Source organism: Amphibalanus amphitrite, unplaced genomic scaffold (genome assembly GCF_019059575.1).
Source record: "Amphibalanus amphitrite isolate SeventyFive unplaced genomic scaffold, NRLGWU_Aamphi_draft 000003F_arrow, whole genome shotgun sequence".
Lineage (NCBI taxonomy): Eukaryota > Metazoa > Arthropoda > Thecostraca > Balanomorpha > Balanidae > Amphibalanus > Amphibalanus amphitrite.
Window position 1 is genome coordinate 2,377,570 of NW_024881500.1, and position 22,449 is coordinate 2,400,018.

A 22,449-nucleotide genomic window follows, 5' to 3' on the forward strand; every position below is an offset into this window, starting at 1 on the left:
ATGTTTAGTGGGTAACGGGCAACGGCAAACAAGGACCAATGTCGACGGCGACTCATTGGAGTTTCAAGGGGTCGATGGCTGTAATGTAACTTATAAGCCTCTAATTTCCACCTTCTCCTGCCTTCTCGTCTTCTGTCAGTACTTGGAACTTGATTGTTGCATGAAAAATGTAATTCAAGTCACGGGTGGAGAATTGTGCTGGACTGGGGGTGCTCGAGCTCTCCCAATTCCACACCGGCCACGCCGGCTTGGCTTTGGAGCCGCGGCCGGGCGGCGCGGGTCAAGGTCACCGCTAGGCGGCGGCGGATTTGCTGCGCCCGAGCACCCCCAGCTGGTCACAATTCTCCACCTATGATTCAAGTAGATATCTAAAAACGTTCAATGGTATTAACTGTTGCCTGCATGCGATGAAAAAGTTGGAGTGCATGGGCGATGAACGTGGACATGGACATTCACAACGGCAGGTCTGATCCAAGGAGGGGAGGGGTGGGGATCGCTTGCCCATCCAACAGCGTCCGACGTCGACAAAATTTCGTCGTTTCTCTCGCACACAAAGAAGTCGGACGACTTCAATCAGAAAAGGCGTGTTTTGAATGGCACGCCATAGTAGTACCATGGATGAGATAACACATGGATGAGAATTGAGATCATACCTATATAGTACCTACTACCTACCTACAACATCCTGAAGCGGATTTGTTGGGAAGTGAAGTGTGCCCCGCATTGCAAAACAACGTCTTTCGGGATACGCTGATATTCATTTTGCATTTGATTCTAATCAAAGGATGTAGCTGTAAGCTGTAAGCTGTTCTTGTATCTGTACCGATTTTACGAAAGGCAAAAGGTGAGCCGAGTCCTGTGACGTCATCAAAATTATAGCTGATGGAAGAACCATGTACAATTTTTAAACAAACCTTGACGGAAATTGAATACACGCGAAATGCGTGGCGCGGCGCGCGCGCGTGTTGTCGGAGAGCGTGGACGTGAACGTTCCTCATGTGAAATGTTTTAAAACAAAGAACTTGAGGTGGAACAGGAACTTGACGTTGTTGTGCTATTTGTATAGTTTGTGACATAATTTTTGACGATGGATACTACCTATGAAAATGTGTCTGTGCGGATCGTGGATGACAGTGGAACCACCAAGCCACATATCTCTGGCACCGCTAGCCTCTGCTTGAATTACGATCCAGCAGGTCTCAGTGCAAAAGTTGTTCAAGGTGAGTTTTTTATTAGTTCAGCTCAGAATATATTTCATGCTTTAAGAATGCATTTACCGTACCTCGTTTTTAACCATTTTTGCTCATGGGTTGTGCTTCCGCAGATGGCTTAAACTATGTTGTCATGATGAGTGCAATGTAGATGCATACCTATTTATGTCAGTAACCATGTCCTCTCTTGAACCATGCTGACACAATTTGTATGCTTTCAGATGGTCAAGTGCGGCTGGAATTCCCTATCTCGCGAACAACAGATTTCTGCAAGGTCGGGAGGACCTCATACATGTTCTCCCTAAGCAGCGATGCATTTCTCATAGTATTTTCCAGTACACCAGGTATGTTTCACAAAGCTCAACAGGTCACTGGTCAGAAAAAGGTGGATGTAATATCTTGGTGCTGACTTCATATGAGGGAAAACCTAAGTTTCCTGGTGTTAGATAAATGCAGGGGTTCATCCATTTAATTTTAAGTTTAATGCTATGGAAATATGTTCCAATTAACAGGTCTGCTTCTGGAGCATATACAATATGATGAAATATCAAGCTCCTTTGTTTGGCAGGAAAATAAGATGGTTATTTCCTTTGTTTCTCCATTTTTGCTATTTTTCCTTTTGAGCACTCCTGCTTTTTAAGCACCCTAACCCCTAAATGTATGTTATATAATATATATGATGGGGTCATACAGGCTTGAAATTCACCTACTGCAAGTTCACCTGCACCCTAAATGTATGTTATATATGATGGGGTCATACAGGCTTGAAATTCACCTACTATTACGGCTACACTTAGTGTAAATGGCTTAAAGTTATCTTACAAATAGCTCTTTGCATATGCCAACAAAACTGAGGTTTTGCTCTATTGTTATTGTTCTGACATAATTTTCACCACCGTTTTTGTTATAGATTGTCAGAGGTTTCACCAGTACATGCAAAAGTTTAAAGATGGGCAAGCTGTGTCAGTGTTTTCTGAGAGGACAGAAGAAGCATCAGCCACTCAGTACTTTCAGGTAAGTCAACTATGGATAGAAACATTCCATGATCATTCATTATGGTCTAGGCTGTTAAAACAACAGTATGCAAGTAGATCACAATATCAGTGTGCTCTGTGAGAGTGCCTATCTTTGTTTCCCTTCTCAGATCACAAATTTCACTTTGGCATAAATTTTGGTAAATCTTTCTACAATTTGAAAATTCAGCTTCAGGTCAATTAAGGTCAGGTCACCAGGGTATTTCATGTCAAATGAGATTGCTTCAAGAAAAAGTCTTTGTTCGCCCCATACACAAACCTTAGGAATTAGGACCACTTTGATTTTATAGCAATTCATAAGGATTATAGGGTGTGTGCACTATGCAGTATGCATGAACCGTTAATCACGGATTTCCTGATATTGGTCATTGGTGACCTAAGAACGAATCAGCTAAGTTACCTTTCATTATAAAGCAATCCAAGAAAATGGAACAGTTTATTTGCATAAAAGTCATATATGCCAGACAATTGAAACATAATTTAACGCAGGGTTTCAGAGTCGTAGCCGGGTCCAGAGTTGTGGCAATGAGCCAGAAGTCGAAAGTCGTTCGAGCTGCCTTGATTCCGACTTGGAACGTTGATTATAGTCTCGGATATCAATTGTCCATCCGCCTGACAGACAAAAATTTTGGTTGGTATACCAATACCAACTTATTCCGGCAAATCCACACAAAGTGGCTATTCCTTGCCATCGGTCAAGCTTTAAAAAAAAAAGAGGGATAAAAAGACATTCACACTGTTCATACGCCCTCAAACTATTGCGGACATAATAATAAAAAAGACGATAATGACGACGACTGCAAGTGACTGGCGGTAAAACACGCCCGGACGTCCCGTTCAACGTCTTTCTACCTGATACTACACGAGCGGCAAAGTAAATCACCTTTTGAATCTTGTCGAGATTCTTTCGGCTGCCGCTGCCGTACACAGGGAGGCAGTAGCGGACGCAGGAGAGCACCAGGGCGGCTACAATGGTGGGGAGAATCTCGGCCGGAAGGTAATGAAGAATATCTTTTGGGGGAAAACGGCACATCTTATAAACCTGATTTTGTCGTAAATAACAACCAGCATATGCCTAACTTAGTAATTTAGGCACTGTCCTGCAAGGCTGAATATATTAGCTTCCCCAACATGCTAAGCAATCTATACGACTACCGTTCGTTTCCAAACGAAGCGTCGAAGCGATTTACAGCTGATTGGAGGCTTGCAATTGATACACTGTACAGACGTGTACCTATAGGTACACTGTATGTACATACATACTTGTAGAACTGTCCACTGTAAGTGTACATTTCGCACGCCGCACATTCTGCGCAATTCTGCACAAATTCTAACGAGAAGATCGTTGTGCAGCCTGACCGAAGGTGCGCAGTCAAAAGCAGTTTATTGCATGACGTACGACGCTCACACACGCTCGTTTACGATCTGCCGGTCATTGGCATTCGCCACGTACGCCCGGCGGCCAGAGTCGCTGATTGCCAGAAAATCCGGTGCGGGAAACCCGAACCGGATCGTCAGGGCCGTGCCCTGTTTACGTTATTCAGTCACGAGCTACGCCGTGGGTACGTTTTGTCTGGCGACGCTGGTGGTCGTTTGTTATTGAAGGTCACCTACTCGATTGCTGGCTTTAGTGTTATGGTATTGCCTGGGGGCTGCCATATTCACATTCTTATTTAGATCGATCTTGTTGCGTACTCTGATCACCCAACCATGTTCAATCAGCCGAATAAAGATTTGCGCCTGGCGAGTTATTAAATACGGAGCAGTGCGTTCCGTTTTTATGATTCACAGTTATAGTCATATTGAATTTGTTATTTGAAACTTCCCCGATAAACTGGGGGCTTTTCAAGTCCCATATATGCATGAGGACATTGACTTAGCTCAGCGGTCCGGTCTTTCGACCCTTACGCCTGTTATGACCACTGACCAACCCACACAGTGGTGGCGGATGAGTTTTATATAAACAGTTTGACATTCTGGGAAGTAGCTTGGCTCCGACTGTTGAGACGCTTGACTTGTGATGATAGGCTTGTAATCATTGGACGATATACAACTCGTAATATCTGCTAGGATAAATGACCACGCACTGTACTTTTGTGCTGGAGGTCCTAGGGCCTCATTCATTTCCACAACGGAGTACAAGTTTTGCGTTAACATTGAGATTGATATGGCCTTTTTCAATGTTCAATACATCAAGTACGGAAAAATGTAGTTCAGTTTGGGTTTTAGTATCTTTGTGAGTTAATTCTGTGGTATGTATCCCGGGACGCACATTTTCATGGTTGAAATGCTTAAATTTAATGAATAAACGGTAATGTTTTTATCCTTCTGAACCTTCCGCCACTCTTGCAAATTGATGTATTATGAACGGTTCAAAGCTCAATCAAAGAAGACCTCACATGATCACTTCATAAGGTACTCCTGATGAACCGCATCCAATGACTATCCAATGACATTGACTATCCAATGACAATGACTATCCAAAGACTACATGCACATTTGATCCTTTGTTTTGCGGAAGCAGGGTGACTTATATTGGTGGTCACCCTGCCCCAATGATCGGCTGTTGGTCCTGTAACTGACTGATACGACGGCCCTACTTGTTTGTTTACAGTTCTACAGCTACCTGTCACAGCAGCAGAACATGATGCAGGACTACATCAGGACGGGCACCTACCAGCGGGCGATCCTGTCAAACGGAGCCGATTTCCTCGGCAAGGTAACTAACCAACGACCTCCTAGGCGAGAACGTAGTTTTCTGGTTTGTCCATAACTTCATGGTGTGTCGGTCTGGCCGGACACATTTCAGTTAACAAACACTACAATGTCAGTAGGCGAACATAACTGAAGCCGCGTGCTCGCCTGCGTGCGATCGTGAGTAGTAACTTGTAAGGCTGCCCGACGGACGCGTCGTGGGGGACGGGAGGGCGGCTAGAAGCCTGACCGTAGGGCTGGAGGGGAGGGGATGGGAGACCGGATCCGGTCGCGTCGGAGACATCAGTCGTCTCCAAATGCCGACACAGGAGAAGATTGGCGCAGCTTCGGCGTCTTTCCGCGGGTTCGCCTGAAATTGGACGCCCATGTTGGAAAGGTCACGGCTGTAACCGTTCTGAATGGCCGTAGGAAATGACCCTTGTGACTTTTGAGCGGCGGGTGTTGCCCCCACGCGCCATTGATCGGCTGGCGGTGATGACGCTGGCCTGATTTATGTGGCCGGGAGACGTGGGCGTTCCCCGGGAACGGCTGCAGGGATACTTCTGTAACAGCCGAGCCTCTGTCTGGACGAGGCTGGCATTAATGATGCCTCTGTTTCTGAACTGACCCGTGTACTGTAGACCCGTGTACTCTTTGACCCGTGACCTGTTCTGACGCTGCGTCTGACCCAGGTCGTTCTCGATGTCGGCGCCGGCTCTGGCATCCTGTCGTTCTTCGCCGCCCAGGCGGGAGCGAGGAAAGTGTACGCCGTGGAGGCCAGCTCTATGGCCGAGCATGCCTCGGTGAGTACTGAGTTTATACCCCGTCTGAGTCTGTCTCACGAATGTTCTCTGCTTGTGTTTTTCCGCTTGTTTCGTAAATAGCTGCTGCTGGAATTGGCTCGACAATTAATATTGCTAGCAATAAGCATGCATCACTCTGTGCCTCTCTCGTCGAAATGGCCAATATTGTTCTATTTGAAACCAAATAACGCCAGTATCACCGTCTTTCCGGCGCCATACAGTACTCGTATCCCATTAATATACCTTTCTCCGATACCATTTAGCATACCGATATCCCATTCACACATCAGCTCTCCGTGTGGTTCGTGCCCTGACCGTGACCACTGACCACTGCCCGCCCGCCGCCCGCCGCGCTCACCGCCGGGAGTCGTGTCATGTCGACGTAGCGGGCGGAGCGGGGGGGGGGGTAGGGGAGCAGGGGGGGAGGCGACGGCCACGTGGTGCCGAGTCGGGCCGCCTGTTATGGTTGGCTGGTGCCCGGTCCGCCGCGGGCACAGTGACTCTGTTTGGTGGCGAGTCACGACCGAGTGTTGCAGTGTGGGACAGAGGGCTGGGGTGTGGAACGAGTGCAGACTCTGCCAGCAAACGATAATACGATGGAGATACAGCAACTTCAAGAGGAGATGGCCAGATTTCGGCAGGCGCTGATTGAAGAACGCACTGCCCGACAAATCATTGAGAAAGACATTTGGAAGGCTATCGGTGGACTGAAGCAGAGCTTCTCTCGGCTGGAGGAGAAGTGCGACCGTCTGATAAAAGCTACTTGCAAGTGTCAGACAAAGGAGGATACTTGCAACCTGGAGCAGGAGACGTGCGAACTTCAGCAGGAAGAGACAAAGAACCGTCAAAAACAGGAGACATGCGAACTCCATCAAAACGTGATGAGCAACCGTCAGCAAGGTAATGGTGAGGACGTGATCACTCCGACGGACGACGCTCCCAGCAAGTGTGACGTCATCAAGTCTGATGACGTCACGACCGGGGCAATGCCGGCGGGCAGCGACCTAAGGAAGTCTGACCCCATTGGGGCAAACATCTACCACATACACGGCACGTACCTTCTGAAGATGGTGCTGAGCAACATGGACTGCTGGGAGATGATCCGCGCCAAACAGGTCTGTCGGAGCTGGCGGTCCGCCGTCGACGATATCGTCGACGACTGTCGGCGGAAGCTCGCCGACCGGCGGGATCGCGGTGGTAAAGCCCCTGAGCCGGCCACCGCGCTACAGCTGATGGTGAGGGTAAAGGACCGGCCGGAAATGACCTCACTGAAGGCGCCGACCGCTGAGACGGACACCGACATCCGACTGGTCGCGGACAGTTGCCACGCCCTGAAGACAGCCGACCTGCGCGGCTTCAAGCTGAGAGTCTCTGCCCTGCGTCGGCTGGCGCGTGCCAACGCCTCCAGTCTGCGTGAGCTGACGCTGCCGGCCGGCATCAGCGACTGCCAGCTGGAGGCGCTGCTGGAGCCGCTGAAGGCTCTGAAGACACTAAATCTGAGCCTACCCGTGGACAGCACCGGCAAGTGGCTGTGGCTGCTGCCCAAGTCTCTGAAGAGACTGGACATCACTGGGTCGGGAATGACTCGGTCACCAGTGAGCTATGGTCCTGATAAACTGAGTGTCGGTGTACAGCTGGCAACCGACAAACTGCTGGACCAGCTGAGCGTTCTGTCGAACCAACAACCCGATTACCAGGCTACCCATCGATATGACCGACCGCGTGACTGACCGGGCCGCGCCGGGGCGCCTCTCGTCATCCACCCGTCGTGACTGACCGGGCTGTGCAGGGATGCCTCTTGTCGGCCACCCGATGTGGCATGCTGGCGGTGTGTTGGGTAAATGAAGAGTCCCTAAAAGGTAACTGAAGTACTAGGTAGGTGACGTTATTTGATATTTTGCTATTTTGACTGACAGCCAGAGGCTCTTGGGCTCCACTCACGACTGGGGCATAATAGTTCCATCATTAGTACACAATGCACGCCAACAAGGCCAGGATGCCGCGATACCAGCGATGACGATCGGTTTCCACCTTCTGTCCACAGAGCTCGCTCCCCCACCTCGTGATATACCGCTGAACTAAATCTGCGTCCCACCTTTTCCGTGAACAGAGACTGGTCGAGTCGAACAACCTGCAGCACGTGATCCGCGTGATCTCGGGGAAGATCGAGGAGATCGACCTCCCCGAGAAGGTGGACATGATCATCTCGGAGCCGATGGGCTACATGCTCTACAACGAGCGCATGCTGGAGACGTACCTCCACGGCAAGAAGTGGCTCAAACCCGGAGGTAAGCGACTGGGGGAACATGGAATGCCTGTGTGGATGGTGGACGTTTGTTTTGGGACTAGACTGGTAAACAATTTATGCATAAAAGGAGATACGGCTTAATTTGTTTTATGCATGTTTTTCAGTTAATTTGATGCTGCTTGCCTGAAATGACTTTCGCTACTTAGAAGTTGATTTTTTTTTTGCATCATCGCGTCTTTGATAAAGGTGTTAATAGCTGTTGTTACTTTCATTTCGGAAATTCGGGCAAAGTTATCCTCTGCACACACCGTAGTGAAACCTTGCCTATTTTATCGAGCGTTTTCAGCCGCACTCCTTACAGGCCACGTGGCCCGTATAAAAAGCGTCATACGTCAATTCGCTATCGCCACCTGCGATCAAAACACCTGGGCCATCAACACTTGGTGATGGCGTGGCGTCCAACGTGACGCAAAACACGCGATCAATGGGAACTTGTTTGATTTGCAGTTCATATGATGTGTACTATGTAGTGGGAATGGTTTGCGCCACTACCTATAATCTATATGGAGCAGGATAAAAGGTAAAAGAACTAATCCGTCAGCATGATCGAGTCTTATTTACTGGCGTCGTGTCCTTTGCCGCACTACCCCACAAGCGTCATCGCTCCTCGTTTTGTTTGTTTTTCGTCATATATCCGCTCGAATGCAGCCGGGTAGCCGGCCCAACACCTGTTAATCGATTTCGGATGCTCAGCTGGGCCCGCGCAATACATTGAGGACGCATTGCCAAGTCATTGCTCGGGAAACGAGCCGGTCGCGTGCTCCCAACACCGGCGTGCTCGGACCGGACATGTAGGGTCGATTGGCGGCATGTAAACGAGGCCCGGTAGGCGGTCTCAGGTGCTGTGACTGGTTTTGATGGTAACCTGATGATCGGTAGCAGTCTGCGGTGACCGGTGGATGGTTTTCCAATGTTAAAGCTGTAGGAGCTCGTGAACACCATCGGAAGGCGGACGAGAGTCCGCATGGAGAATCCATAGAACGTTTCGCTTTATATGGAATTCGTAGGTGAAGACCAACAAGCGCATAGTCTTTTCACACGTTGCCTCTTCTTGGGTGGAGTGTGCATTCTTATAACATTCAATGGAGGTTAAAGGTAGTGTGCCAGCTTTCCTGGACCGTATGGAGTTAATGGCCCAGATAAGGAGAACCGGATTTTTAGAACTTATCCATACCTTCAAAACTCATGGAAACGTCTTAAATTCTTCAAATTTTGAGTACCCCAGTACGAAATTCGCCCCGACGGGTTGTCGGTCGTACCCCAACCACAGTTCACACCACTATGAACAATAAATGCACACACTGAAATCGCTATTACCGATAGGCTCATCCAATCAAGTTTCGATAAACCCGTTCATCATCATCTCCTGCGGTTTCGAACACGCCTGTTCGGTGGTGCGGTAGACCGCGCCCAAAGCCAGGGCCCCGGTAACGTGAGGTAGCCGAGTCGGGGCAGCGTGCGCTGACCCAAGCCGGGGCCGCGCGTCCTCCCGGTGTCATGTGATAGCCCGGGGCTGCCCGCGGGGATGCGGTAGACCGCGCCCAAAGCCGCGGCCCCGGCTTGGGTCAGCGCACGCTGCCCCAACTCGGCTACCTCACGTTACCGGGGCCCTGGCTTTTGGCGCAGTTTACCGCAGGTGGCTTCTGCTCATACTTTGTGGTGCGGTGGTGGTGCGTCGGGCCACGCGCTCTGACTTCGGCCAAGAAAAATGCGTCAGCTGATCATTGTCATTTCTGCCACTTTCATGTGGTGAGATGGGGTCATAACTTTAGAGACGGCTGTTTTATATCAATTATTTTACATAAAATAATATTTCAAACCATAAATTAATGTTCGACAGCCAAATTAAAGAAACAATACCAATACAGGCTTACAGTTTAAATTCGACATTGTGTTGTCTACGATTAGACAGCTGATAAGTCATTCCCGTACGTCGTAACTCTATAATGACCTTTGCTTATTGTCACATGTGCGCCGCATTCGTGATTGTTGCCGACGCCTGTTTGCAGGTCAGCCCACTACGGCACTACAGTTGTTATGCATATCGAAAAACCGATAAACTTTTAGGCAAAAAAAGCACTATTTTAGGCCCATTTTTGATTTTTTTGCGATATTAGGTAAAAACAGAAGCTTCTTATCATAGGAAAAATAAAATGGGAAATCATTCGAAGGTGGCACACTACCTTTAAATGGGAATTTCGTCTAATTTACTGTATGAAATGAGTACAGAACCACATACATTAAGAATTATTTTAGGACACTCCCTGAACTTGGCTTCTATCCAGCTGACGGTAGCTGGCCTGTTATACCCGGCACAGCGCTGCCACGTCCGGTCTTTGTTTCGCGTTGAGATGGCCGGCCCTAACCGGCGTGCGGTAACCTCCCGAGGGAAATTCTGCAGCGGTCGCATTTGTATATCGCTCTCTACGAATGCCGTGATGAGACTATCCAGCGCTGTAAAGGGTTACGAATGCTGTGCTGCTCAAGGGCGGCATTATTTATTCACTTGTCGCTGCAATAAGACATTCCTTTCACGTGAACAATAACCGTTCCGTGTTTAATGCAGTGTGGCTCGACCATCGAACGGAGTTCGATTTCCGTTTGGCTGCACCGACTCGCAGCTCCTTCACCTCGGCTACGAACCGATGCTTTCTGTACCTTCCTGCAATCACTGACTGAGCACCGTTACAAAGTCTCTGCTACAAGCTATCGAGCGGGGCGCCACCAACATTCGCCGTTGTCACGACGTAGCCGCGACCTAGCGGTGCAGTAGCCTTGTCGTATTCGTGTCTCATCCATGGTGTGCATTCCTTAGGTGCCTTGTTTGGGGCTCCTTTGGCACCGCTCTGCAGACAGTGCCCCTCTCATCGGTGCTCGCGAAACTTTGATACGAGGCGGCCTTGAGTGAGATGTTGACAGGATGGAGGGATGCTCGCGCAGCTCTTAACGCTGTTTGCTGGGATGTCGTGTTTTGCTCTTCATTTTCGGTCTTTATTATTGTATTATTATTATACAGTTCCTCTACCGTAATGTGTTTGCTCTCCGACCACATTGTAGGTCAACAAATTCAGGCAAACCAAAGTTACGCCGGAAAACTAGAAGCATGATTTTTTGAACGAATTAGACAAATGGCGTTGGATGCTGGATAGCCTAAATGAGCTGAAACGCCCGCTTCTCCCCATGCCCTAAAAACCACATCATTCACACATCATCTCCAAACAAATTGAATGTTTTGCACAGATCGCTGGAATGTATTCCACCTGTATCTCACGCCGCTGCTGGCCGTTTCTCGCAGGTAAAATGTTCCCTGGCCGGGGAGATCTGCACATCGCGCCGTTCCAGGACGAAGCGCTCTTCATGGAACAGTTTGGAAAGTCGAACTTCTGGTGAGTGTTCTCTGCGACTGTTGGTAACCTTTTTCCCAGGGTACGGAGGCTGGCGACCCTTCCCTTGAGTACAGAGGATGCTAACTTTCCCCTACTACCTAGTAGGATACAATGCGATATAAAATGCGTACCGTAAAGTGGGGCTATTTGAGACAGTGGGGCTATTTGAGACAGTATTTTAAATCGCTATAAAATGAAGACCGCTTGATTTTTATGTGATATTTTTGCTCAGGAAGGTGTGGAATCGAGCAGTTAATCGCCTGAGCAAAAATTAAGCATAAATTTCAAAACGGTTTTTATTTTATAACAATTTTAAGTACTGTCTCAAATAGCCCCACTGTCTCAAATAGCCCCACCTTACGGTAATATCGTTAAGGACCGTTATTATCAAGGATCGCATTGTGCCGATACAATGCGATCCTTAGGATCACTGTTGGTGTCATGGGAAAGTGTTTCATTTGTTGCATGGTCTCGCGACGCTTGCTCGAGCGGTGCGAGCTCATTTTTGTCGAATGCAAGACATCATGATGTTTGGTAGCGTTGAGTGTCAGATATGCGCATAGTTTAGGGTTCATTTTGGCTGAGGCGTGGTACAGTTTCCATGGTGGACTGTGCCCGACGCCCGTAGTCAGCTTCCGTGCTCAACTGGTCGGTTCAATTGTGTGGGCTCGGCTCATATGAGTTGGCTTCCGGTTTTAGTGTTGTTATCACGAAAGTAGTGGACCGTCCGCTGCCAATCAGTTCACCCGACATTATTGTCGTCGTACACAAATGCGATGTGGTGAAGATAAGTGATTTTCAAATTTCTCTTACTTCACCGCTTCTCAACCATATCCTGACGTTAAAAGTGTAGTAAAACATCAGTTTGCCATACGTCTCGTGAAGAGCAGTCACCACAAGTCTTCTACCACCACTACAACTAACGCTTCCGCTGCCTCTCCACTGTCACCAGGTACCAGAACAACTTCCACGGCGTGAACCTGACGGTGCTACAGGAGAAGGCGGCCGAGGAGTACTTTCGGCAGCCGATTGTGGATACGTTCGATGTGCGCATCTGCATGGCCAAGTCGGTGCGGCACGTCCTAGACTTCGAGCGAGCCGACGAGCGGGAGCTGCATCAGCTCGGTAGGAAGGGAGGAGGAGGGAGGGAGCGAGGGAGAGTCCTCGACTTCGAGCGGGCCGACGAGCGGGAGCTGCATCAGCTCGGTAGGAAGGGAGCGAGAGGGAGGGAGGGAGAGAGGGGAGTGAGTGAGTGAGTGAGTGAGTGAGTGCGTGCGTGAGTGAGTGAGTGAGTGAGTGAGTGAGTGAGTGAGTGAGTGAGAGACCGTCAAGCGTTGATTCGATGCCAATGGCGATACACAGCGTACAATTACCACACTCGGTATCAATGGGACACCGTCGGTGCCTGTCTGGCACCCCGCCAGTCTATTACACCGCTCCATAACACGGACACCGTGGCGAGGGCGTGACATTTAGCCTGAGACCACTCTCCTTTGGACCGTCGCCGCCCGCTGACATTCAGACAAGCGATCATCTCCCGGCCCTCTGCTAACCGCCCCCCCCCCCCTTCCGTCCGCTCCTGAGGTGCTGGGCGGCGGCGGCCGGGCATCGGTCGATACCAGAAGACGGCTGGCACTGTGTGCAGGGTTGGCAGGGGGTGGCAAAAACTGGTTTTTGCCAGTGGTTTTAACCGGTTTAAACCGGCTGGCAGAAACCCTGGTGGCAAGAACTGGCAAAAACTGGCTAAAACTCAGATGGCCAAACCTACAACTTTTCTAGTTAGGAATGGATTTGAAATGTACAAATGTATTTCTGGTAGTTATATAGATGCACCAAACATTCTGAAGCTGCCTCATTACTTATCCCTGCTTAAACTGTATGCATGTCGGTAGACATCCACAACGGAATGTATTTCCATGTAAGGGGAGAGTGGGATAAGGCGGTCACGGTAAGTAGGGTGCCATGCGGTGCCGTCGTGCGCATATCAGTGGCAGATGCCCCTTCGCACTTCTGATTGTGCAGGACTCACCCAGTCACCCTTGCACTGGCTCATTTGTCACCTCCAAAAGGCGTCCTACTAGCTCCTTATGGATAGTCCATGAAAATGTTTCTGAGTTAGGTATGAAGCATTTCAATGGTCAATGTCACTTCTGTTTGAAAGCATAAAGCTCTCACCGAACTCTCCTTAAATTTTGATGTTCAAATTCATGTCTAGGCATAGCATTGTGATACTTCTTAGTTTTTGCCAGTTTTTGCCGGTTAAAACCGGTTTAAACCGGCAAATGGCATAAACTAGTTTTTGCCGGCAGAAATGCCAACCCTGACTGTGTGATAGGACCCGGCTGTGTCTGGAGTCGCCCCCTGGGGTTGTTGAGAAGGAGGGGAGGGGCTCCCCTCCTCCCTGCGGGGGATGGGAGTGGAGTAGTGTAAACAGAGACGTGGGGAGGATCTGATGATGATTATTGGTGTACGGGAGCTGCTGCTGAGAGGGATGGTCGGCTAGTGCGAATATTGTATACTGAATGGAGAACAGAACAGGCCCTTCAGCGTGGATAAATATGTTGAAATTGATCGGGGGAGGGTGCTTAATTTTGTTCGTTTTATCAATGATTTTTTACGTCCATGTTAACAAAAAGCTATTAAACCGATTAAACCTACTTTATCCATGCGTTTAAAAGGCGGATAATTATCTTACAAATTCTTGTAGATCGTTTGGATTTCTTGGTTGTCTATGACGCTTTATTTATTTAATATGTGATATTGCCTCATTTTTTTTTTTTTGCCGTTAAAGCGGGGCAGCCAGATTCCCCTGCTGCATCATGTGTTATTCTCCGCCACTCGTTGTTTTACAGCTAGCTCCCAACAGATCCCGCACTACCAACACCGACCCCCATAGCTGGCTGCCCACTCCCTCCCTCTAGTGGTATCCAACAGGAGTCCAGTATCTCCCCGGGCGGGGAGGGGTGCTGAACGGCCGGCCAGTCCGTCACCACTTGTCAGCTCGGGTGATTTGTGTGCCGCGCCGTCTCATTTGTATGAATGAATGGGCTCTGTTCTGTGAGCGTCAGAGTGGCGGTGGCTATTGTCTAGATCCCCGCTGGTAGAGTTGGTTTCGGAATGTGAGCCAAATTTAACTCCGAGCGGGGGGCAGAGTGTGAAGTGACCTCCCATGGATGTCAGCGTGTAAACAGCCGCACTGCTGGCAAGTTTATAAGTAACTGGTTGTCAAGGGATACTCCGATGGTGTACCGGATGTTTTAAAAAACAACTGAATTAGGGAAGCTTGCGTTGTTTTGAAACTCGTTGCGCTGATGTTTTTCTCTTGAAGCAGTTGTTTAGCCAACGTTGATTTGATGTGGAGTTAGTTACGGCTCTCTTCAGCTCATTTCCTTGGATCTAAGATGTAGTATTATTTAATTCAGCAGATTTCTGCACAAGTAGACAGCTACTGGTTGTTAGTTCCTTATTTCATCGGAGTTCCGAGGGAAAACCCCCGCCCGCACATGCCATTTTCCCATCCTAGAACGCACATGGGGGGGGGGGGGGCCACCCCCCCGCGCCATTTCGTTCCTGTTGGAGATAGAGCTTAGCGGTAAAGACCAAAAAGATTCTTTGGGAAGAAACGAATCCAATGATACTCAGTTTTACCTTCTCAGGTCAGTCATTGACCTTCCAGGTCAGGTCAAACTAAAAATTGTTGTTGTTTTGGGTCACCGTTGGATATCAAGTGCGCTGCTTATCATATACCGATGACGATGCCGTGTTCTGGTGCCAAGCCAGCTAGAACCTCTTTGTCACACTACCCGACCAGGTTTTTGCTGCTGAGGTCATTTCAGGTCAAGTTAGGTCAAGGTCAATGATATGTGTTTGTATGTCTGTGTGTGTCTGTGTGCATACTGATGTGTGCACCGATTGTTTATGTGTCCATATTACATGAAATTATGATCTGAGAAGCTTTTACCAAAAATGCAGTTAAAAAAATTCACAAAAAGTAAAATCAGCTTGCCTAAAACGCAATTATCTTAGATGACCTAGGTTGACCTTGACCCTGACCTTGACATCTGTACATCGTCGAACAACATGTTCCATGATAGGTGGGAGGTAAGACTGGCAAAAAAGGCCGAAATCAAGGTGTCAAAAGCTCACAAGGCCCATAGCCAACGCAAGATGTTGAGAATTGGCCATTTTGGTCATGACATGACCTGAAAAAGAAGGTTATATCTCCGAAACCAAAAATCACAGAAACTTGAAATTTTCAGTGGACATCAAGAAAGGATAGAGGAACAGCTATACGAAAAATCAGCCTTCTAGCTCTAAAAATGTTGAGTGCAGAGCAGAAAGACTACCTGGGGGGGGGGGGGAGGGGGGTGGCAACCACCCCCATGTGCGGGCGAGGGTTAATGCTTTCTCATGCTGCAGCCTCTTCTCAACCTTTTCCACCAGCTCTTAAGTAGTTTATATTCCTATGAATTTCATTTTTCTCTGATAAGAATAACAGCGTCCCTCCGGTCCTTCCGCATGTCGAGTTTCACATGCTGCAGAGGACTGACCTCTCCCTCCCCAGACTGACCTCTCCCTCCCCAGACTGACCTCTCCCTCCCCAGACTGACCTCTCCCTCCCCACTCGCAGACATTCCGGTGAGTTCCACATGCTGCAGACGGACTGACCTCCCTTCCCCACCCACAGACATCCCGGTCGCGTTCCACACGCTGCTGCTGCTGCAGGGAACTGACCTCCCTTTCCACCACAGACATCCCGGTGGAGTTGCACCGGGGAACGTCAGAGACAGCCTCTGACCTCCCTCCCCACTCGCAGACATCCCGGTGGCGTTCCACATGCTGGAGACGGGCGAGGACTGACCTCCCTCCCCAGACTGACCTCTCTCTCCCCAGATTAACTTCTCCCTCCCCCCCCCCTCCCACAGACATCCCAGTCGAGTTCCACATGCTGGAGACGGGCACGGTGCACGGCCTGGCTTTCTGGTTCGACGTGGCGTTCTGCGGCTCTCAGCAGACGGTGTGGCTGAGCACGGCGCCCACCGAGCCGCTGACACACTGGTACCAGGTGCGCTGCCTGCTTCGTGACCCTGTGGCCGTCAAGGAGGGACAGATGCTCACCGGACGCGTCTTCATGAACGCCAACCAGAGGTGAGATGGTGTCGAGTGTGTGTGTGTGTCGGGGGGGGGGGGGGGGGGCGATAATATCGTGGTGTGAGGGTAGTAGTAAAGTTGTCTTGGTGCGAGTGCTGACGCCTGACGAGAGAGTTAGTGTGGGCCCTAACCTAGCGAAATGAGCCTTGCCAATGGATAAGTTACGCTACGTCTAAAAAGTTGAATGTTGTCTCGCTAAATGGTGGAAATGCAAAAGAAACTTAGACGATATCTGTATCCTGTCCCAACATCTTACGTAAGGGTGTACACTGTACACTAAATGATAGGATATGAATGAATCAGATAGACCGCGTGCCGGATGTTCCGTGATGCCGGAAAACTCGCATACGTGTGTGTGCCCGTTCCGTAGTGACGGGGCTGTATTATTCATGTTCAGGACCCTCAGTAATTAGCAGAGTACAGTGCCGTCACAGATGGGTTATCGATCAGACGTGACCGTCGTGCGCCGGTTCCGTGACCGTGACGGTAGCCGTGGGGGGATTCATTGAATGGTGGCCGTACCGTCGTAGTACGTTTGCCCGTGGCTATGACGACGATCCATTACGAGGGTCGATTGACTAGACTGGCGCTTAATGGGCGCAAAATGACTAGTCGGCGCGCCCTAAAGCCCCAGTAAACAAACAAGACTGACTCTCCGATGCGCCATCAAGGTAATGGCAAGCGAAGATCTCTCTCTCTCTCTCTCTCTCTCTCTCTCTCTCTCTCTCTCTCTCTCTCTCTCTCTCTCTCTCTCTCTCTCTCTCTCTCTCTCTCTCTCTCTCTCTCTCTCTCTCTCTCTCTCTCTCTCTCTCTCTCTCTATCTCTCTCTCTCTCTCTCTCTCTCTCTCTCTCTCTCTCTCTCTCTCTCTCTCTCTCTCTCTCTCTCTCTCTCTCTCTCTCCCTCTCTCCCTCCCTCCCTCCCTCCCTCCTCCTTCACCCCACCGCCCACCACTAACACCTCCCCGTCTTTTTCGCCCGCAGGCAGAGCTACGACGTCACGATCACCCTCCAGATCGAGGGTACGGGCGTGTGGAGTACAGTGACGCTGGACCTGAAGAACCCCTACTTCCGGTACACGGGCGGCCAGCCGCCGCCGCCGCCCGGTCACAACACGGCCAGTCCGAGCGAGCTCTACTGGTCGACGCTGGACGCCCAGGGAGCCCGGCAAGGTGTGTAGGAGACCGCGGAGGGGTATCGGGGGCTTATGGCGTGGGGGGGGGGGGGGTTCTAGGGGTAGGGTATTTCTTGGAGAGGTTGAGCGAAAGGTTTGAGAATGAAAGTTTAAGAAAAGTTGGGGAGTAAAAGTCAAGGTGAAGGACGGTAAATACTGTCGTTGTGGACAGGGTTAGCGATTCCAGGAGAGCTGTGTCGCTGACGATGGTGGGTGAGTGATAGCTGGTCTGCTGCGCTATTCTGGTCCGAGTTGAGCGAATGGCGCCCTCCAGTTCCTGGTCACTCAGCTGTGTCTGCAGTTGCGGGGCAGTTTTAGACTGTTTCCGGTGAACTTTCTCAATCAGTTGGGATGGGTTCGCCATCCCTGAATGAAGTCGTCCTAAAACTGTTAACATTTTCAAAGAAACTCACGACATGAACAGTTGGTTACTCTGTCTGTTGATGCGTGTTCGTGTACGAATAGACTCATGCCGACCGGGCAGTGTTTTGTTCTTACGCACCGCTGTGACCGTCTCGGCTGTTCCAGTGTCGTCGTATATGTTATCGGACTATTCTGACGTGGCTGTATCCGCAGCAGTGAACATGCTGAACGGCATGACGGTCAACGGCCTGGGCGAAGTCGCCATGGACATGTCGGGATCGCAGCATCCACTCGTCGTAGGTCAGTGAAACCCCCAGCGCTTTGCCCCCCCCCCTCCCAACACATATACGCACAACACGCCCCTTCCTGTCCCGCGGGACTATGATTACGAGCGAGCGAGCGCAGCGAGCGAAGTGAGTCTTTTCAATATAACGGAAAAATCTCAGTATGAGCGGCCCGGCCCGGCCCGGCCCGGCCCAGCCCGGCCCGGCCTGTAACGCTTTTGAGAGGCTTATATCTCAGCAACCGCTGGACCGATTGGCCTGCGGTCTTTTTTGTTGGGTAGCCCCATCCCTTCTACCCCGTAATTGACAACTTTTGATACATCTCAGTGACCGTCGTGCCACGTGCCACGTGAAAAGTCAAGGGTGTTCAAGCTGTTTTGCAAAAGAAGTGATTTTGAGAGGCTCATATCTCAGCAGCCGCTTGGGCGATTGGCTTGCGGTAATTTTTGTAGGGTAGCAGCATCCCTTCTACCAAAAATAGGACACTCTCGATGCATGTGGGTCACCCCCAGTGCACGTGCAAAATACAACAATAAGAGGTGTCAAATTTGTTCCCATTTTCAGTAACTCGGTAATTACTGGGGCGATTTCGCTGAAATTTGGCATACAGGTAGGCACCCACCAGGCAATGCATTCCCATGTGTTGCGGTTAGGGTGCTACTGTACGTGCGCACGTGCAGGGGGCGTTTCCAGATCTCGAGAACGGCTGGGCCGATTGCGCTCAAATTTGGTACACGGTTGGGGACCAGTTAGTAGGGTGCCGTGCAAAAGTCATTTTGGACCCGTTTGCACGTGCGCACGTGCAGAATGCCGCTTCCAGATCTCAGGAACGGCTGGGCCGATTGCGTTCAAATTTGGCACACCGCTAGCGACTGGTTAGAAGGGTGCTTTGCGCAAGCCCGTTGGAAGTACCATCTCGCCCTTCCGCACGTGCAGGGCTCACTATCTCGCTCGCTCGTTCTTCGACCAAAAGGCGTTTTACTGGTTTTATTTCACTGTTGAGGTGCCTTCAGTGTGTGGAAGTTCTTACTTCTTAGGAGTTAGGGCTGATATGTGTGGCTGATATTTTTCATTGTAAATGTAAGGTCAGAAATGTTATGAAGAAAATACTTAATTTAGAGCTGAATCTTGTCCATTGGTTTTACTTTTTGCTTGGTCCAACTTTTATCTTGATAGTTGTAATCATGTCTTGATGTTTTATTGCGTCCTGGCGAAATATTGCCGCCGAACCGACCTAAACAAAGCACCCCTCCGACCCTCCGACTCTCGCCCGCTCCCTCAGCCGACCCCTGGCCCGCTCCCTCCGTCACCCGGCGCCCTCCCGTCCGTCTGTCCGCAGAGGGCCTGGTGAACCAGGCTGCCATCCACCCGGGCTCGATCCCGGCCGCCCAGGTGAACGCGGTCGTCTCGTCGGCGTCCGGCGGCGCGCCCAAGCGCTCCGTGGCTCCCACTATGTCGTCGGCGAGTCACCTGATCGGCGGCGCGCCCAGCCCGGCGCTCATGTCGCAAAGCCGGCCGTTCGGCGGCGTCAGCAGCTCGCTGATGATCGGCGACTACATGGCGCCGCCCGGACCGTTCCCGCCGGCCGCCAGCAGTCAGCCGTACAAGCCCTGAACGGCCGCCGCGGCTTCCGTGAAGCTGGCAGCGACCGGAGGTCTGCGAGCCTCGGGCCCCGACTGCAGGACCCTGGAGGTCTGGACAATGAACTGGGCACCGGGCCCTCGACTGGACCCCGCGCCCCTGGAACCCGCTCGATCCCAGCACTGTACAGATAATGGCTCGGATGCGAGTGTGTCCCCTCGCGCGGAGCTCCTGTCCCTTGATTGGAGGCTGCTTCACGGTCGCGGTCGTTGACGGTGATGCTTTTCGTGACCTGACCTGACACGATCCCCACCCTGGGATGTTCAGATCCCAACTGTAAGGTGACTGCGCCGGGATCTGCCGCTGTCGCCGGCCGCTGTCGCAGATCGGTCGGCGCATCCGTCCCCTCCCCCGTCGCCCGCGCGTCCCACACCCGCCCGCCGCGCCCGCGCGCGTTCATCGGATGCTTACGACATGTGTTCTGCAACGCTCATGCGATTGTCGGCGGCTACATATTCGTCTCCTGTACAATTCTCATCGTTTTCAGCGGGTAGTGCGCGTATTGTGCGTGCATACTGCGTGCCCCCCCGGGTACTCTGTGTTCACTGTACTCTGTGGTGACTTGGGTCGAATACAGGCTGTCGGTAGGTGGAAGACACTTTGGCGCAGACTACCAATTCAGAGCGGCCCGTGCTAGCGAGATGTGGCGATAAAATGTCCTTCCGGTCCCAATGACACGGGATACGGGAGGAGTCACACGAGTACTTGATAGGGACTGTCATGTGCAAGGATAATTCTCAAAGAGGCACATGCGGATAGTGTTGTGATCGTAGGCGTTCTCGGCTGACTGCTGCTAACTTCAGTGTGATCGGTCCACCCAGTATCCAGACAGCACAGTGTGAACATGGCGCCCCCCTCCCTGACCGCCGCGAAGTGGTTATATAGTGGCGGAAGCCTTTGGCGATTAGTAGGGTCCACCGCTGGAATACTGGGCTTCTTGGCCTTGTCTCACGGCACGCCGCTACCCGTTGCTACCAGATATTGGTCTTCGATTTCCATGGATATATAAGCAGAATTTGGTAAGGTACTTATGTTTTCATGGAAACCGAGCGTCAATGCCTGGTAGCGGCACGTAGGAGTTAGCACCTACGCAGATCAGAAACGGCTTCAGGGCACAGCATGGTGTGATCTGTAAAAGACAAGACGTCATCAGAGGAAATCCTCCATTCATCTGCGCAAACCGTCAGCTGAGAGTTTCTAACATGCTGCATAGGAACCAAAACTAAACGTTCAAATTGGTGCTAAATTCGATTACGAGTAAGTGCTTACTACTTAGGTAGTAAAGGCAATTTTACGAGAGATTGTGTTAGCAAGAATTGATAACGCAATTCCGCACAAGTCATCTGAGACGCAGGCGGCGGAACGAGGGGGCACCGGGGCACCGCGCCCCCTTTGATTTTGGCATTTCAACATAGCTCCATTGGCGTTGCATGGAAAGAATGCGACCAAAAGTCGGCAGTGCCCCCCCCCCCCCCCTTAATTGAAGGTGTTCCGCCGCCACTGATCTGAGAGACCTTCAACCCCCCCCCCCCCCCCGGCTTGGATGGTATCCACGGTCACTAACGGCCTAAGTAGCACCATCCGTATTGGCTACCCTGCATCTACCTTCCGTTTACACGCAAAATACAAAACGACCAACTAATTGAGATTGACCTTGGATTGACCGCGCGGTCTATCTATATCTCGACTACCCAACTACCGATATGCAGAGCGGTAGATATTGGATACCTATTTTGAGTGTTTGTCTCCCTCTGGCCTCTAATGATCGATGCCTGGCTGTCGGATTGAAGTCAACGATTCACGATTGTCAATGATTTCGGTCGATCGTTCCGACATAGCCTTGGTTCCGAGTCTCCGAAGCGCCGGTTTCGACTTTCAATATCCTAGCGCAGAGGTCCGCGGAACATTACCGCACGCGCTAAACCCGTTTCCATGGTAACGTCAGTAGATTCCTGCTCGGGCTGACCGTTGCTATGCGTCCTTAACCCAAGAATCGATCGCGACTCATGCCGGACACTTTAACATTAGTGACGTCACTGGTTGTAGAGCACAGCTTTAAAAAACTATTTTCGCATGCTTGACACAGGAATCACTGCCTATCTCACAACAATAATAGCAAAAGTTCTATGCAAATAACGCTAAAAATAATTATATCACGATGTAAATTGCATTTTAAGATGTTCTGCCATATGCCAGTGACGTCAGATGACGAAAATATCAATGCAGACGTGTGTATGGTTTTTAGCGTCAATAACCGCTTGACGCGCATTTGATTCACTTTCCGTTCGGGGACGCTGTGTGGTGTGGTGGGTGTGTGGTGTCGGTCAGTTTTAGCCTTTTATAACTTGTAAGTTATTGGCGATTGCTACTTCGAATTACTGCATTTCACGTACGTTATGGCTG

The 22,449-nt window shown here is 50.5% G+C and overlaps 1 protein-coding gene across 3 annotated transcripts; it reads left to right on the forward strand.

Annotated features, from left to right (window-relative positions):
- Positions 1-906: 906 nt before the first annotated feature.
- On the forward strand, positions 907-20,637 carry LOC122368760 (histone-arginine methyltransferase CARMER-like). 3 transcript variants are annotated; one of them, XM_043343107.1, is made up of 12 exons: positions 907-1,220; positions 1,433-1,555; positions 2,122-2,225; positions 4,860-4,964; positions 5,632-5,742; positions 7,853-8,030; positions 11,346-11,436; positions 12,389-12,561; positions 16,362-16,584; positions 17,569-17,756; positions 18,335-18,421; positions 19,745-20,637. In XM_043343107.1, exons 1-12 carry the CDS (start codon positions 1,088-1,090, stop codon positions 20,017-20,019), a joined length of 1,791 nt encoding a protein of 596 aa, XP_043199042.1. In that variant the 5' UTR covers positions 907-1,087; the 3' UTR covers positions 20,020-20,637. The 3 variants fall into 3 exon arrangements, with proteins under 3 accessions (XP_043199042.1, XP_043199125.1, XP_043198965.1); XM_043343190.1 differs by having other exon boundaries at positions 915-1,220; positions 18,338-18,421; XM_043343030.1 differs by having other exon boundaries at positions 933-1,220; positions 18,287-18,421.
- Positions 20,638-22,449: the final 1,812 nt, after the last annotated feature.

Excerpts from the sequence above, each read along its gene's own strand:
- LOC122368760 (XM_043343030.1), top strand. The coding sequence starts at position 1,088 with ATGGATACTACCTATGAAAATGTGTCTGTGCGGATCGTGGATGACAGT. Across the intron at positions 2,226-4,859 it reads CAGCCACTCAGTACTTTCAG|TTCTACAGCTACCTGTCACA; the intron begins GTAAGTCAACTA and ends GTTTGTTTACAG. Across the intron at positions 17,757-18,286 it reads CGCCCAGGGAGCCCGGCAAG|TGTCGTCGTATATGTTATCG; the intron begins GTGTGTAGGAGA and ends CGGCTGTTCCAG.